The sequence below is a fragment of the Onychomys torridus genome, chromosome 1 (genome assembly GCF_903995425.1).
Source record: "Onychomys torridus chromosome 1, mOncTor1.1, whole genome shotgun sequence".
Taxonomy (NCBI): domain Eukaryota; kingdom Metazoa; phylum Chordata; class Mammalia; order Rodentia; family Cricetidae; genus Onychomys; species Onychomys torridus.
This window is the reverse complement of record NC_050443.1, coordinates 96,378,636-96,395,586: the sequence shown is the minus strand read 5'-3', so window position 1 is coordinate 96,395,586 and position 16,951 is coordinate 96,378,636. Positions and strand designations below refer to the sequence as shown.

General features: G+C 45.5%; 1 protein-coding gene across 1 annotated transcript; it reads left to right on the top strand.

The window, feature by feature from the left end:
- Positions 1 to 2,351: 2,351 nt before the first annotated feature.
- On the top strand, positions 2,352 to 3,203 carry LOC118577238. Its single transcript, XM_036177351.1, has 2 exons — positions 2,352 to 2,960; positions 3,033 to 3,203. The coding sequence occupies exons 1-2, from the start codon at positions 2,352 to 2,354 to the stop codon at positions 3,201 to 3,203; spliced, it is 780 nt and encodes a 259-aa protein (XP_036033244.1).
- The last annotated feature ends 13,748 nt before the right edge of the window (positions 3,204 to 16,951 follow it).

Here is a 16,951-nt window from a genome sequence, read left to right as displayed (position 1 = left end):
GTCCTTATGGGGCCGAGGAATGGGTGGGGAGCGGGGAGAAAACACTAATCCCACCACAGGGCCCCACCCCCATGACCTCCCGCTGTGTGACATTCTTCCAGGGGAAACATGAACAAGTATCAACTCATCTCAGATACAGAACCAATGACAAGCCGAAGTAACAATACAATCCTAGTCTAACTTGGTTAGCCAATGCGTCACAGAGTTTGAGTAAGGGCTTCCTTGCAAGAGCATGGATGACTCAGAGACAAGGGCATCACCAAAGCCCCCACCTATATATATGGGTGACAGTTGCTAAAAGTTAGAGCCCTGGAGTTCTCTGCTCAACTTGTAGGCAACTCTACAGGTTGGCGGTCCTTCTCTCCTCAACAGCTGGCCTGGTTAGTTTCCTGCCAACTTGACACAAGCTAGAGTCACCTGACAAGAAAGAACCTCAATTAAGAAAACACCTCCATAAGACTGGCCTGTATGCATGTCTTTGGGGCATTTTCTGAATTAGTGATTGATGTAGAAAGACCCAGCCTACTGTGGGGGATGCCACCCCTGGGCAAGTGGTCCTCCTAGTGCATAAGAAAGCAGGCTGGGGCTGGAGAGATGGCTCAGAGGTTAAGAGCACTGGCTGCTCTTCCAGAGGTCCTGAGTTCAATTCCCAGCAACCACATGGAGGCTCACAACCATCTATAATAATGAGATCTGGCCGGGCAGTGGTGGTGCACGCCTATAATCCCAGCACTCGGGAGGCAGAGGCAGGTGGATCTCTGTGAGTTCCTGGTCTACAAAGCTAGTCCAGGACAGGCTCCAAAGCTACAGATAAACCCTATCTGGGGGGGGGGGGGGGATGAGATCTGATGCCCTCTTCTGGCCTGCAGTGCAGGCATGCGTGCAGGCAGAACACAGTAGATAGATAGATAGATAGATAGATAGATAGATAGATAGATAGATAGATAGATAGATAGATAGAAACAGAAAGAAAGAAAGAAAGAAAGAGAGAGAGAGGAAGGAAGGAAGGAAGGAAGGAAGGAAGGAAGGAAGGAAGGAAGAAAGCATGCTGAGTAACCCATGGGAAGCAAGCAAAGAAAAAAGAAACCGCACTCCTCCATGGTCTCTGCTTCAGTTTCTACCTTACCTTCCCTGGATGACAGACTATAAACTGAAAGGTGAAATGAACCTTTCCTGCCCAAGCTACTTTTGATCCTGGTGTTTTACCACAGCAATAGAAATTCTGACAGAACTTGATACCAGGTCATGGGGTGTTGCTGTGACAGACCTGTGTGTTTTGAGAGGATTGTGGTAGCACTTTTGAACTTTGGGCTGGAAAAACTCAGAGCTTCTGCTCAGATCACAACTCTTAGCATTTATATAAGCTTAGAGGGTGGTGGGACCTTGTGAATCTGTTAAGTTTCAGGGACTTCCTGAGAGTTTACTTTACAGCATCAGTCTTTACACCTTCCCTTTAGAACTTTGAGTCTTAAGGAGTTTACCTCCATAATACATGAAATGTTCCAGGTCAAAAGAAATTGCTACACAATACCTCCCAAATGCAAGCCATAACCGGAATGTGAGGCTGAGGTTACAGATAATTCAAGATGTCTTCATGAAAATTTTAAGAGGCTTAAGCTGATTTTTTTTAAGATTTATTTATTTTTATTTTATGTATGTAAGCATTTTACTTTCATGTATGTACATGAACTGCACGCATGCCTGGTGCCCATGAAGACCAGAAGAATTGTTCAGTTCCCTGGAACTGGAGTTATAAATGGTTTTAAGCTTCCATTTGGGTGGTAGGAATTGAACTCAGGTCCTCAGAAAGAGTATCAAGAGCTCTTCACCACCAAGCATCCCCCCCATCCCTGAACCACAGAGCATCTCCCCAGCTTTGAGCCACAGAACATCTCCTCAGCCCTTAAGCTAATGTTAAGCCCTTGTCAGTATACATGGAATGCACATAACCCATTGTAGACATTTCCAGTTCCAGCAGGGCCAGCATTTATTGGATTAATTAATGAAAGCATGAGTCAGTTAATGATGAAAAAGGAATGGTTGAATATATGAACCAACCTACAAGGAGATGAGAAGTGAAGGAATGAGTGAGCACATAATAAATGTAAGAATCAGTAGATAAATGATTGAGAAGTAAGAAAAAGAGAGCCTCCCTTCTGTCTCTCTGGAATTCCTGCTCCAGTCTCAGAAATTCTTTTCCTGTAGGAATGGGGTGCCCTCTGAGGTCACCTCAATGACGGTATCTCCAGGGACTTCTGCACCATACCAACCACCCATGAGCCACTGCCTCCTGTGAACCCTGACCCAGACTGAAGCCACCCAATGTGTCACAGGACATCCCCCCCCCCATGATGACAACCAAGAACATTATCCCAGCTTCAAAGCCAGTGACCTACATTCTGCTCCAGACATCTTCAGAAGGCCCTAAAACCATCAACAAATCCTCCAAGACCAACAAGTCCAAGGGGTCCTTCCTCAAGACACAGGACTTGGTCAGAAATCTGTCCAAGCAGCTCCCAGGGAACTGTGAGCACTACTTACCTGAGGCTAAAAACTTCTACCGCCTGGACCTGTGTCCCTTTGCAGCAGGAAAGATTCTGGACCCAGAGCCGCAGCCACATGTCCCTATCCCTGAGGCCACAGAAACCTATATCCCTGAGAATTCCACGGCTAGGCTTCAGCTGATGGATCAGGCATGTGGGTTCAGAAAGAACATCAACCCAGTCCTGTGCCCTCTTAGGAATGCACCCACTGTATCAGCCATGAAGACACCCTCTGCATATGCCATGAAGGTATCCTCTGTATCAGTCATGAAGGCATCCTCTTCATCAGTCATGAAGGTACCCTCTGCAGATGTCATGAAGGCATCCTCTTCATCAGTCATGAAGGTACCCTCTGCAGATGTCATGAAGGTACCCTCTATAGTAGTTATGAAGACACCCTCTGCAGATGTCATAAAAGTATCCTCTGCAGAAATTGTGAAGACACCCCCTTTAGTGGCTTCCAAACAACCCTTTTTAGGGGTGACAAAGCCAAGGACCAAGAACCAACCTAAGAATCAAAAGAAGCAAGACAAGGAAAAACCTTTATTCTCTCTTGACCTGGTGCTTGTCAACCAAAACCAGTCAACTCCAGCCATCCAACATTTACCTATTCCAGAGGCCACAAAGGTCACAATACCAGGAACCCATGTAATTTATTGAACTACATACAATAAACATCTGACTGCAGTTTCTGTCCCCTACATTGAGACTAGTGCTCCCCAGCTGCGTAGGTCATGCCCTGTGCAAGATCAGCCTGCATCTACAGGAGTGTTGCCATGATCTGGGCCTTTGCTTTGACAGATCCAGCAGATGGCAGTAATGCATCTTGGAGAACCAGAGGCTTCTAATTAAAGAATATCAAAAGAGCTAGTGACATCCTGGAGCTGCAGCTCAGTTGGCAGAATAACTGTCTAACATGCATGAAGCCCTGAGTTCAAGACCCAGAAACCATACAAACTGCGAGGTGACATGTGTCTGTACTCCCAGCATTTGAGAGGCGAAAGGAGAAGAATCAAAAGTTTAAGATAATCCTTGGCTACGTAAGAGTTTCTGAGGTCAACCACAGTTCAAGGTGTGGTGATATATTGTGTACCCTAATAAACTTACCTGAGGATCAGGGGACAGAGCCAGCCACTAGATTAAACTCAAGGTTTGCCATGAAGACCTAGTGACCTGAGTTCAATCCCTGGATCCTACAAAAAGGTAGGAGGACAGTTGTCTTTGACACATTAGCACACATACACTTCCACACACTGAGGTCCAAGCTCTGAAACCAGGAACAGAGAAGGGCCACAGGAGGTTGGGAGATTGACGAGAATGCAAAGCATGATAGACAGATAAGACTGTCTTATCTACAAACCTTATTTACCAGCACATGGGCTACTAGGGAGGTATGCACCAGCACACAGCAGACTGACCTATAGGCCACATGGAGGTAGGTACACAGGTCTCCAGACAGGCAGGCTGGCAAAGGAAGGTAACAGCTCTCCCCTCTAACCTAAAGACAATATTTATACAGACTCACACAAAAGTGACATTCTGTCAGAAATAGTTAAATAAAAGATTATATCACAGTTTTCTGCCTTTTTTTTTTTTCTTTTTTGGCCAACGTGGTCCATGCTGCATATCCATATTAGTACCGTGTTGTCTAAACATAGACTGGCTTCTGCAGCCCTCTATTCCCTACACACACACACACACACCGTACACATACAAAAATAGTAAATAAAGGCTAATGATGGCAAAAGGCTTTCCCTGCGTAGGAATACGATGCTCCAAGAAAGGTTGCATCCCTACTCTGCCAGGACAAACCTAGACAAAGGACTAAGTTCTGAGACTCCACATGTTCATGCAGAAAAATGGGGTAATAAATACCTCATTGCGTGGTTGCGAGTGTGAAGTGAGATAAGCTATTTACCCAGTTCTTCCATACAGAAGATCCTTAAGGACAATTGTGGGGGGACACCAGTGGACATCTGTTTACCTCACAAACCCACAGCGGGATGCCTCACCCCAACCTGTTGGCTAATCTTGATGGGAAGCAATTCATAAAGTGTGCTTTTACCTGCGTCTGCAAGGGCTCTTTTAGAAAAGACTAAGAAAGAGGAAGAGCCATCTAGAATGGCCAGCACCATCCTGTAGGCTGGGGGTTTGGGTGAAATAAGAGGGAGAAGGCAGGAACATGCCGTCGTGTCTCTGTCCTTCTGTCTCTCTGTCTTTCTGTGTCCTGCTTTGTCATTGTGATGAGAACTCTTCTGCCCCACCACTTCTTCCCATTATGAAGTCTGAACCTATGAAATAATAAATCCGGGGTTGGGGGTTTAGCTCAGTGGTAGAGTGCTTGCCTAGCAAGCGCAAGGCCCTGGGTCCAATTCTCAGCTCCATAAAAAAAAAAAAAAAAAAAAAAAGGAGGAGGAGGAGAAGAAGAAGAGGAAGAAGAAGAAGAAGAAGAAGAAGGAGAAGGAGAAGGAGAAGAAGAAAGAAAGAAAGAAAGAAAGAAAGAAAGAAAGAAAGAAAGAAAGAAAGAAAGAAAGAATAAATCTTTCTGTTGGCATCTAGGAGTCTGGACTGGGATTGTTTTCTCTGCCAGCTACAAAACTGAAAGCAAGCACACACCTTTAATCCCAGCACTCGGGAGGCAGAAGCAGCAGATCTCTGAGTTTGAGGCCACTCTGGTCTACAGAGTGAGTTCCAGAACAGCCAGGGGAAACCCGTCTCAAAAAAAAGAAAAGAAAAAAGAAAAAGAAAAAAATTGAAAGTAACCCCTCATCCATGCTCAAGAAAGCCCAGTAAACGCATCTGACCCCCACAGTGGGCTCTGGTAGAATTATACTTTGGTTTGTTGTTGGGACCTTAAGAGGAGTAGACATTGTTTAATGTCTCCAGGGAAGGGATTCCCATAACTGTGCTGAACATTCTTATCAACTCTTGTTTCTATGCACCTAGAAACCAAGCCAGTTTTTCTGCAGGAAAGAATTACGATTCATATAGAACCAAGGGTGGAATTTGGAGTCCGGTCCACCTGGCTTCTAAGTGTGTATTCCGAAGTGTCACCTTCTTCTGTCTGCAAGGAGAAAAGAAAGAAGGACATCCCAGAACCTGGCAGAGAGAGCCGTCGCCTGTATCTCCCTGTGTCTTGTACCTCCCTCCACAGTAGTACTTCTCAGCCGGGCCCCTATTAGACTTCAGAGGAACATTGGCTGATGCCTGCAGGTTCTGGTTATCCCAGCTCAGAGAGGGAATGCCTAGTCCACACACTCTCGTGAAGGAATAACTTGGGCAAAAACATTGAGTGCTGAGGTGAGAGTCTGGGATCTTCAGCAACGGGCTTCCAGTTTCTCAGCTGGACATGCAGCTGCCAGGAATAAGAAGCAGCTGTGGCTCTGGGTGGCCATGTAACTAAGTTCTGGCCAAAGGAACTTGGCCAACTTCCTTTATCTATTTTCAATTTTATAAATTTTATTATTTAAAAAAATCTTGCAAAAAAGTGAAAATACCTTACACCAAAATTAGCCAGACTCACAATCTATCCTTTTCTGACAATTATTTTGTGTGTGTGTGTGTGTGTGTGTGTGTGTGTGTGTGTGTGTGTGTTTGGTGTTTACATATATGTGAGTGTGGGTACACATGTGTGTGTACCATCAGAAGCTAGAAGAGAGTATCAGATCTCTTGGAGCTAGAGTTAACAGGTGTTTGTGAGCTGACCGATATGGGAGCTGGGATCCAAACGTGACCAGTCATGAATGAACAGCAAGTGCTTTAAATAGAGGAGCCCTTTAGACTTTGACAGCACTCCCTTAAAAGATGTAAGCCTCACCTGAAACCTGCCGATGGGAGTCAGCATCCTGGCTCAGTAGAACAGCAGCCTGGAGGGAGCCTGACCTTCTGGTGATGTCATAAGTGGAGCTGGCAGGCCAGCAGCTTTCATGGAGAAGAGAAACAAACTTTCATCTTGTTACTATTAAGTATTATAATCATTATTTATTGTGTGTGTTCATACATGTGTTTGGGTGCATGCACATTTGTAAATGCCAAAAGTTGATGACATCCAGTGTCTCTATCATTCACTTGGTTTTTTTTTCTTCAAATTTTTAATTAAGTTTTTATTGGTTTTAGAGGGAGGAGCATGTGCTATATGTGTGAGGGTGGAAGACTAATTAAAGAGTTACTTTCCTTCCTTCCCCATGTGATTTCCTAGAATTCAACTCAGGTTGTCGGGCTTGGTGGCAGATGCCTTTATCCCTAAGCTGTCCTGCTGGCCCCTCCATCTTATTTTTTAAGGTGAGGTCTCTCAAAAAACCTGGGGCTCATCCATTCAGCTAAACTACCTAGCCAATGAGCTCCAGGGATCCATCTGTCTCCATTTCCCCATCAATGGAATTACAAGCACTCACCACTGCACCCAGCTTTTACACAGGAGCCAAACTCAGGTAGATCCTCATACTTGTGAGAAGACGCTAAGTCAATCAAGCTGTCTCCTGCCACAACCCACACACACTGTGATTTGAGTCTTGTATCTAACAGTCAAATCTTCACACTAACAAGATAGAGCAACATCATCCCATTTCTTCTAAGACCTTTAGAAAATAACCCCAGACAGGCTTTGTTTGGGTAGCAGATTGAAGAATGGGAAAGCATTTTCTTGCTGCATGTCATCAGCCCAGTGACATTTGCCGCTCTGGCATTTGCCCACAAGTCATATCTGTCTGAGTATGTTGGCCCACCCAATTTCCAGACCTGACTCAGCTGCATTGGTCTCTTTGCACACAAAAACCATCTCCTGAATAGAGAGCAGGTACCCATTTATGAAATTTTCCTGAAATCCTGGATATAAGCAAAGGCTCAGCGAAACCTCTGAACTAGACCACACTGTGTGTAGAAAGACAGTTTATTTGGGGAATCAAACTGCTGGGCTGTTTCTCAGAGAGCAGAGAACAGTGGGCAGTGGGCAAAGCCTTGTCTGTTTTATGGGGACAGTCACCAATGAAGGAGAGGTGTGGGCCAGAGAAGCCTGGGATTCAGCGGAAGGGCTTTGATCTGATGCAGGCTGTTTGGGTTAATGAGGAACTAGATGGCCTTTGTCAAAGGTAGTTGACCATTGGCGGTGGATAAGGGAAGTAATGGCTTTTCCTGACAAACAGAAACCCCCTTCACTAGATTTCTGAGGAATGCTGAGTTTGGATTCTCATTTACCTGGTGGTAACCCTGGTGGTTAACCCAGTCAGAGTCCAGCCTGAGCTGAGCCCAGGCTGTCATTTAGGACATTGTCAGCAGCATTTTGTCTGCCATTTGGGGGGCCCACCCCGAAACTAACACTGGGGAGAATGAAGGTCCAGGAACCTAGCCTCGCTGAGCAGGCTGCAACTCCTCCATCCTCCCAGCAGTGATGGGAGGCTGTGGTTGTCCACTCAGGTATCACATGCTCTCCACTGAGTCACCTGCACTTGAAGTCTGGGAGACATACAGCCACCACCGCCCGTGATGGTAGCCATCAATGTGTTGGCTACACGCTACTCTGTGCACCCTTAGAGCTTTCTGGATCCTGTCATTGTGGAATGGTGACAACCTTTTCTTTTTGGTTTTTCGAGACAGGGTTTCCCTGTATAGCTTTGCACCTTTCCTGGAACTCACTTGGTAGACCAGGCTGGCCTCGAACTCACAGAGATCTGCCTGCCTCTGCCTCCTGAGTGCTGGGATTACAGGCATGTGCCACCACCACCCATGGGAGACACACAGCATGTGTTTAGGACATGGCTCAGCCCTTTCATATGTGCAGTGGAGGAAGTGCTTGCCTCAGTGTTGACATGTCTGACTTCCTAACTCCCAAACCTGGCTTCAATGAGCTGTGTGATGCTTTTTGTTTACAATGACGTTTAAACTGGCTTCTGCAAAAGTGCAGAGAACTTGCTGACTTGTGTCTCTTATTTCAACATCAAAGAGTGGCTGGGTCCAGAGGCTGAATTAACTGTGTTGCTGGGTTCCACGAGCCTGGTGCCTCACCATCTGCCCTTCATTCAATGCTTGCTCTGAGCACTCCAGTTTCCAGAAGAGACATGATACCACTGAGACCTCAGTCACCTTGGGCAGCCTTCTGCTTTATTGGAAAGCCCGTTCTCAGAGTCCTCCTCCTCCCAGGAAGTGCTCCTCAAATAGAATCTAAGGTGCCCACCTCCCACAATGGATTTCCAGCTCCAGGCTACAGAGTGCCTGCCTCAGTCACACTGGAACTAGATATTAATCAGTTTCAGCCTCAGGGCCCAAGGAGGGGCAGTTAACTCAATCCCATGTGCACAATAAAGCTTAAGACATGACTACATCAAAACTCCTTGTAGAGTACAGACATCTTTCATAAAGATGTGTTCTATAGATTGACAGTCTCACAATAAGGGGCTGGGAAGGATCTGGTGTGGACTCTGCCACACAGATGGCACAGAGGTCACCAGGCTATTAACCACATCCATTCCCGGGTTTCTGGGCAGAAAACAGGTCATATGTCTCTCCCCTTGGAGAGACAACTTCTGGCTCCCCTAACACTTATCTGTGAACACAAGGACCTCTGTACCTCCTCCACTCCTCCACTCCTCCACTGAGCTACACCCTAGATATCTCTCTCTCTCTCTCTCTCTCTCTCTCTCTCTCTCTCTTAGTTTTTCTTTCAAGATGAAGTCTTACTAAATTGCCCAACTTTGATTTGAACTCCCTCTGCAGCCCAGGCTGACCTTGAATTCCCTCTGTAGCCAAGGCTGGCTTTGAACTTGTGATCTTGCTTTGGCCTCCCAAGTAACTAGGAACACAGGCCTGTACCACCAGGCCCAGCTATGAAATATTTTATAGATATCATATATAAAGTTTCCCTTGAGATCATGCCTAGGCAGTTTGAAAACACAGAGTCTAAGACTCGTACAGTTTTTAAAATACACTTCTATTTACTGGAGGATGAATTCTTATAGACAAATAGTAAGTTTGGCATTTACAAAGACCGTGATTAAATTTTTGACATCTGACATTTTGGCTAGATAATCATATTTTTTAATGGTGATAAGAACACTAAATGTATTTACCATTATGACCATTTTTAAGTGTCAGTTGAAAATGTTAAACGATGGTCTCCACCACTTTTCAGTACCTCAAGTCATTGCTCGTGTGCTCTCCTCCATTCTCTGCTAACCACCATTTTTCTGCTTTGCTGAGTTTTTGTGATGTTTTATTTTGGGAAGAGTGGGGTTTGTTTTGTGCTGCTGGGGATCAAACCCAGGAACTTAGGCAAGCACTCTACCTCTGAGCTACATCCTCAGCCCCTGGATTTTTTTTAATCGTGTGGCTGGGTGTGGTGGCCCATGACTTTAGTCCCAGCACTCAGGAGGCAGAGGCAGGTAGATCTCTGTGAGTTCAAGGAAAGCCCAGTCGACATAGTAAGTTCCAGGACAACCAGGACTATGTAGAGAAACCTATTCTCAAAAAAAGAAATTAAAAGTCATGTTTGTGCCAATGTGTGTGTACATGTTAAGGCCATGTGGTTAACCCCAGATGTTTTTCTTCAGGCTTCCTCTGCCTTATTTATATAGTTTCTGACTCCAGTAGACCTGAAAATCAGGAGAACAGTAGTGACTTGAGTCCAGTAGCTATCCTCTAATAACACATCCACACTCACTTTGTGGCCTCAGGTACATTTTTTTTTAAAAATTTCCCTTTCAGACATGAATGCATTTTAGTCTTATCAAATCCACTCCCTCCATCTCCAACTCCTCCAAGGTCCCTCCTTCCACATCATCCTCCCAATTTCATGTCTATATATGTAGGTGTATATAACCTATGGGAGCCAAATAGTGTTACACACACACACACACACACACACACACACACACACAGCTGTTCACTAGCAGAGGTCTCACCCCTGAACTGATTTTGTCTCCCCTTCCAGCTTCGACTGCCTGTAGCTTCCCAATGGGGAGTAGGGCTGTGGGGGATTATTGACTAGATTGGTCTTGCGCAGGCAACCATGGTTCCCAAGAGTTCCAGAGTGCAAATGACTGTCATGTCTGGAAGACACTGCTGTACAGCTGTCTTCCCCAGCTTCTGGTTCCTACCGTCTTTCCTCCCCATCTTCTGTGATGTTGTTCCCTGAGCCTCGTGGGGAGGAGTGTAATAAGTGCCCCATCCAGAGACTCACTTATTTTCTGCACTTGGATCATCTGTGGTCCTCTGGGTTTGCCTCCTTCCACTGCAGAAAGAAGCATCTCTAATGAGAGGTGAGAGCTGGATTAAGCTATGCAGATGAGGGAAAGTACTTAGATTTCTAGATACTACATCAGCGTGATAGTAGTAGGTTTTCCGCAAGGGTCTATGACCTCTCTAGCCACAGGTTCTTGGCTGGGTTTATAGTACCAAGATGAGCTCCTTCCTGTTGAGTGGATCTTAATCCAACCAGAAAGCTGTTGGTTACCCCTTACAACCATCATGCCACTGTGGTACCAGTGAGCTTATCTTGACAGGTGTGTTGTTATTTTAGTTGGCAAGGTTCACAGCTGGGTGAGGTTGTGGGCACCTTCTCTCTCCCCATAGCCTGCCTAGCACCTTGGGTTGGAAGCTGGCCATCAAGGAAAGATGTTTCCAGTTCAGGACCAGTTTGAGTTCTCCAAATCTTGTGACCAAAGTGTGTGGCAAAGGGAAGAGAACCGAAGGGAAGAAGGGTGGGGAAGGAAAAGGAGGAGAAGGGGGAAAGAAGAGGGAGAAAGTGTGCTGGCTGGTTTTATGTCAACTTGACACAACCTAGAGTTATCTGAAAGGGAAGCTCAATTGAGAGGAAGCCTCCATAAGAACTAGCTGTAGGGCATTTTCTTCGTTAGTGAGCAATAGGGGAGGGCACAGCCCATCGTGCATGGTGCCATCCCTGGGCTGGTGGTCCTGGGTTCTATAAGAAAGCAGGCTGAGTAAGCCATGGGAGCAAGCCAGTAAGCAGCACCCCTCCATGGCCTCTGCATCAGCTCCTGCCTTCAGATTCCTGCTCTGTTTGCTGCCCTGACCTCCCTCAGAAATGGACTGTAACCTGAAAGTGTAAATGAAATTAACCCTGTCCTCCCCGAGTTCCTTTGGGTCATGATGTTTCATCACAGCAATGGTAAGCCTGATTAAGACAGAAGCAAAGGAAGCTTGCAGGCCCCAGTGTTACCTTTGCTCCTGTGTTCCTACATGTCTTCAACGCTAAGCTTAGCACTTACGTGCACCATCTTACTCATCCTCATGACAACCTCAGGCACTATTATTACACACACTCCTTTGAATGACAAGGAGATGAGCTCTCAGAGAAGTTAAGCTACCTACCCAAGGTCATACAGTAAGTGGCCAGGACAGGATGCTCCATTGATATAAGTATCTCCACCATTGACCTTATACTCCCACTTCCTGAGGGTCTCTGACTCCTCTATAATCTAAACCATCAATCGCCTGGAAAGGGTCCTAGAAGCAAGCTGAAGATCCTTGCCTGCCCTGCCTCCCAGCTCTCCTGTTCTGCTTTGTATTCATAACAGCATTGTTCTCATTCCAACTTCAGGCCCAATGAGCTGTGGCTTGCCTGACTGCCTCTGAGTCACTGAATCTGGCAGACAGTGCTAAACTAATTTTTGAGGATCTTTGGGAGGCATTTGGCTTCTGTCTCCCCAGCTAAGAGCCCTGCAGACAGTGGCAGCAGGCTGACAGGACCCAGGGCTCCCTGCCGGGTCAGGATTGCTCAGCCTGTGATGTGATCAGACCCTGATTAGCAAAGTGGCCCTGACTTACAGAGGACCCTGTACTGGATCACGCTCTGGAACACGAGTGCCAAACCACAATGATGCTGCTAGAACATGTCTGGAAATGGAAGCAGATGGAGAAAACCATGGCTAGTTTTTACATTCAGGATTGTAACTGGATAGTAAAACGCTAGCACATATGTGAGACTCTCTCTGGGCTCCACGAAAAAACAAAAGGCAAAGCCAGGGCTCTCACCACGCGTGCAAATGACCTGGCCTGTTATGTTAACACAAAAGCATGCTCTATCATCAAAGGGAATAAGAGACAGTTTATTCAAGCCAAGCATGAGTGACTGTAGCCTAGGAATACAGTTTGGGTCAAGCAAAATTTCATGTCTGTGCACTCGTCTCTGCCTGATACCTGCAGAGGACTGCAGAGGGCATCGGACCATTGGGAGCCACCATGTGGATACAAAGACTTGAACCTTGACCTCTGGAAAAGCAACCAGTGAGTGCTCTTAACCACTGAGCATCTCTCCAGGCCCAATGGAAGAAGTTTTGTAAAGATTTTTTTTTTAACTAACAAACACAGAAAGTCATAAATCAAGTTTTTAAAAAGATGTTAGTGTGTGTGTGTGTGTACTATCTGCATGTGTGCCTTTATGGTGGAAGAGGCCATCAGATCCCAATACAGATGGTTGTGAGCCACCATGTGGTTGCTGGGAACCAAACTCAGAACCTCTGAAAAAGCAACCAGTGCTCTTAACTGCTGAGCCATCTCTCCAGCCCCCACCAAAGTGTTTTTTGTTTTTAAGACTTAGTTAGTTAGTTAGTTAGTTAGTTAGTTAGTTAGTATGTATGTATACAGTATTCTGTCTGCATGCATGCCTGCACACCAGAAGAGGACACCAGATCTCATTACCAATGGTTGTGAGCCACTATGTGGTTGCTGGGAATCGAACCCAGGACCTCTGGAAGAGTAGTCAGTGCTCTTAACCATCTCTTTAGCCCCCCATCAAGGTGTAGTTGTTGATGTTGTTGTTTAACTACATTGGTGGAAACATTAAATACACGGTTATATCAGGGGTGGGGGAGCCGGGCGGTGGTGGCGCACGCCTTTAATCCCAGCACTCGGGAGGCAGAGGCAGGCAGATCTCTGTGAGTTCCAGGCCAGCCTGGGCTATCAAGTGAGTTCCTGAAAAGGTGCAAAGCTACACAGAGAAACCTTGTCTCGAAAAACCAAAAACCAAAACCAAAAACAAAGTGGGTGGGTGGGATCTCAGCTATTGGCCTCAGGTTCTCTCTCTCTCTCTCTCTCTCTCTCTCTCTCTCTCTCTTTCACTCTTTTCTTTCTTTGGGGGAGGGGTTGTTGTTTTCTTTTTGCTTTGTTTTCTTTTGTTGTTTGTTTTGTTTTGTTTTGTTTTGTTTCCAGAAAGGGTTTCTCTGTGTAGGCCTGGTTGTCCTGGAACTTGCTCTATAAACCAGGCTAGCCTCAAACTCAGAGATCTGCCTTCTTTTGCCTCCTAAGTGCTAGGATTAAAAGTATGCACCACCATGCCTGTCTCCAAAAGGATTTTATCTGCAGTTAGGATGTTAGTTCCAACACAAAGGGGGGTCAAGGAATGGCTACTAAGTGGGCTAAAGACAGCCCACTATAAATTGTATTTAGGCTATGTCCTGCAACATTCTAAACTCCAGTCTTCAGAAGTTTTAATCAATAGGCCTTTGCAGACACATCTTTCAGGAATTCTTGTCCACACTTCATTGCCTGTCTGGGACACAGCTCCACTGGAAATTTACATTTTGAAAATGAAGAAACAGACACCCAGCTCTGGTAACTTGATCACAGTCACAGCCTGGTAAAAGCTGAAGCTGGGGTCTCCCTTGACCTGCAGGCTTCATAGGTTCCATGTCTCTAGCTTGTCCAGGTGCCATGTACATCCAAGTAATGAGAACTTATTGTCCATGTATGCATTATGTGTGTGTCCATACAACAAAATTACCTGACAAACAGCTGAAGGGCAGAAAGGCTTGCTTTGGCTCATGTTTCATGGGGTCTCAGCCCATCAAGCAGGGGAGGCATGATGAATATATTTATGGTGGCAAAAAATGATGTTCACATCCTGGTGAAGCAGGATACAGAGAGCACATGGCTGGAGCCAGGATCCTGTGTCACCTCCATGCGTCTAACCCACTGACCTACTTTCAGCAGCCAGGTTCTAGATCTTAAAGGTTCCAGGTCTTTCAGCACCACCACAGATGGTAAGCAAGCACTCAAAACCCCCCTAAGCCTGAGGGGACAGTTCACGTGCCTGAAGGAGACAGTTCAGGTTCAAACCATTAACAGTTCACACAAAAGGAATGGAGTGCATTGGATGAACCTTGAGGATAGAAATGAGCCATTCACAAAACTGCAAATTATATAACCTCATTCTTGCAAAATGGCCTGACTAAGCAAAGCCACAGAAACATAAAGACCAATGGTGGCCAGGGACTGAGGACAGTGGTAAACAGAGAGTCACTTCTGAGTGGGCATGAGGTTTTCTAGAAGGTGATAAAACATTCTGGCTCTAGCTAGAGGTGATGGTTGGCAACGCTATGAATATATTGGCTTTGTGGTTGGTGATGGCCTTTGTGGTACTACAGATTGAACCTAGGGCCGCAAACTTGCTAGGTAAGAGCTCTACCATAGAGCTACATTCCTGGCCCTCTTTTTACTCCCTTTCCCCAAAAATTATTTTGCTTAGGAGAGTGCTGATGCACAGCACACATCTGGAGACCAGTTCCCTCTTCCCACTGTTCAGACCCCTGAGTCTGAACTCAAGTTATCAGCCTTGGTAGCAAGTGCTTTTATCCACTGTGCCATCACTGGCCTTCTGTTACTTTTCACGCTGAGAGGGTTTCCTAAGTTGCTCATGCTGAGCTTCAACCTCTGGTCCCTGCCTCAACTCCCAAATATCTGGGATTATAGGCCAGTGCCACCAGGTCTGGCAGTGAATGTTATTTCCTCAATTTTATGTTTCAGTGGTTAAAATGGTAAATTAAAAAAATTTTAATGGTAAAATTTTTAAATGGTTTTAATTTTTTTAATTTTATGTGTAGTCATGTGTTGCCTGCATGTAGGTATATGCACTACATATGTGCCTGGTACCCACAGAGGCCAGTAGAGGGAGCTAGATCCCTCAGAACTGTAGATACAAACAGATGTGAGACACATGTGGGTACTGGGAACCCAACTCAAGTCCTCTGAAGGAGCAGCAGTTCTCTTAACTGCTCAGCCATCTCTTTAGCCCCTAAAACAGTTACGTTTTTAAAGGCTATTTTTCTTATTATCAAAGTAAAAATCACATCAAGTTAACCTTTTATATTGTTCAGTTCAGTGATATTTCATGTGCAATGGTAACATTCTTATTGGGTGTATTTTACCACCAAAAAAAGTGTTCCACTCAGCCATTTGTTCGTCCTGTAGTTCTAGACTCTTCAAGATAGATGCTGATGGTCTGTGGGTTTATTAGTAGGATTTTCTTAATGATGTATTTATTTTATGTATTTATGCACTTACCTGCATGTGTGTATGTACATCATGTTCATGCAGTGCCTGAAGAGGCCAGAAGAGGGCGTCAGATCCCCGGAACTGGAGTTACAGATGGGTGAACCACCATATGGGTGCTGGGAACCCACCCCAAGTCCTCTGTCAGAGCAGCCAGTGCTCTGAGCCAACTCTCAGGCCCCAAGGTTTGGTAACATGATTTTATTCAAAAGACATTGCTAGCCACAGAGAGACAGCTAGGAAAGTAGAACCACACCCTCTGTTAGGAACATGCCAAGATCCTGTGTGTGCCACCATGGAGCTCTGGGGAAAGCTTGGTCGTTCATATCCAACCTAATCCTAGAGAGAGTGCCTGTGCACAGAAGCCTGTGTCAGCAGCCATGGGGACCTCTGGAAAGCACATGATTCCTTTTTTTTTTTCCCTCCATTGGACAGGATCTCACAATGTAGTCTAGGCTGACCTCAAATTCACAGTCCTTCTACCTCAGCTTCCCAAGTTCTGGGAGTCCAAGCTAGACTGCCATGCCTAACTCTTGGATTTGTTTGTTTGTTTGTTTGTTTGTTTGTTTGTTGTGTTTTGTTTTTAACAATTTCTCTATGGTCTATAAACAATGTCAAATAAAATGATGAGATAAATGCACTTATGGGCAAAGAGGACTAATCTCATGTTCACTGCTCTTGACATGGTAAAATTCAATTCAAAATAAACCTTTGAGGGGCAGGAGGTACAACTCAGCCTGTACATACTTGTCTAGCATATACAGAGCCCTGTGTTCCACCCCCAGCACAGGACAACCTGGGCAAGGTGGCCCACACCTGTAACCCAGCACTCAGGAGCAGACGTTCAAAGTCAACCTGAACAACAGTGAGTTCAAGGCCAGCCTGGGCTACAGAAGACCTTGTGTATAAAACTTTAAAAATAAATAGTAAGTAATAAGTAATAAATAAAACTTTCCACAGGAAGCCCTTCTGCGCTGCTTGTCTACTGCTGTCTGCATAGTGCGCCACAGAAATGCATTCTCTTTCCATTGTTTTTCATTAGTTTAAGTAATAAGCTTAGATACCTTCCTCCAAAATGTCAGGATGGGAATGCTTGGCAACCCTTGACATTTCCAAATCAGCACCCAGAA

What these genes read in the sequence shown, in the direction of transcription:
- LOC118577238 (XM_036177351.1), top strand. Translation starts at nt 2,352, where the DNA reads ATGACAACCAAGAACATTATCCCAGCTTCAAAGCCAGTGACCTACATT. An exon ending in CCTCTGCAGATGTCATAAAA is followed by an intron (nt 2,961 to 3,032) that starts GTATCCTCTGCA and finishes GGGGTGACAAAG; the next exon opens with CCAAGGACCAAGAACCAACC.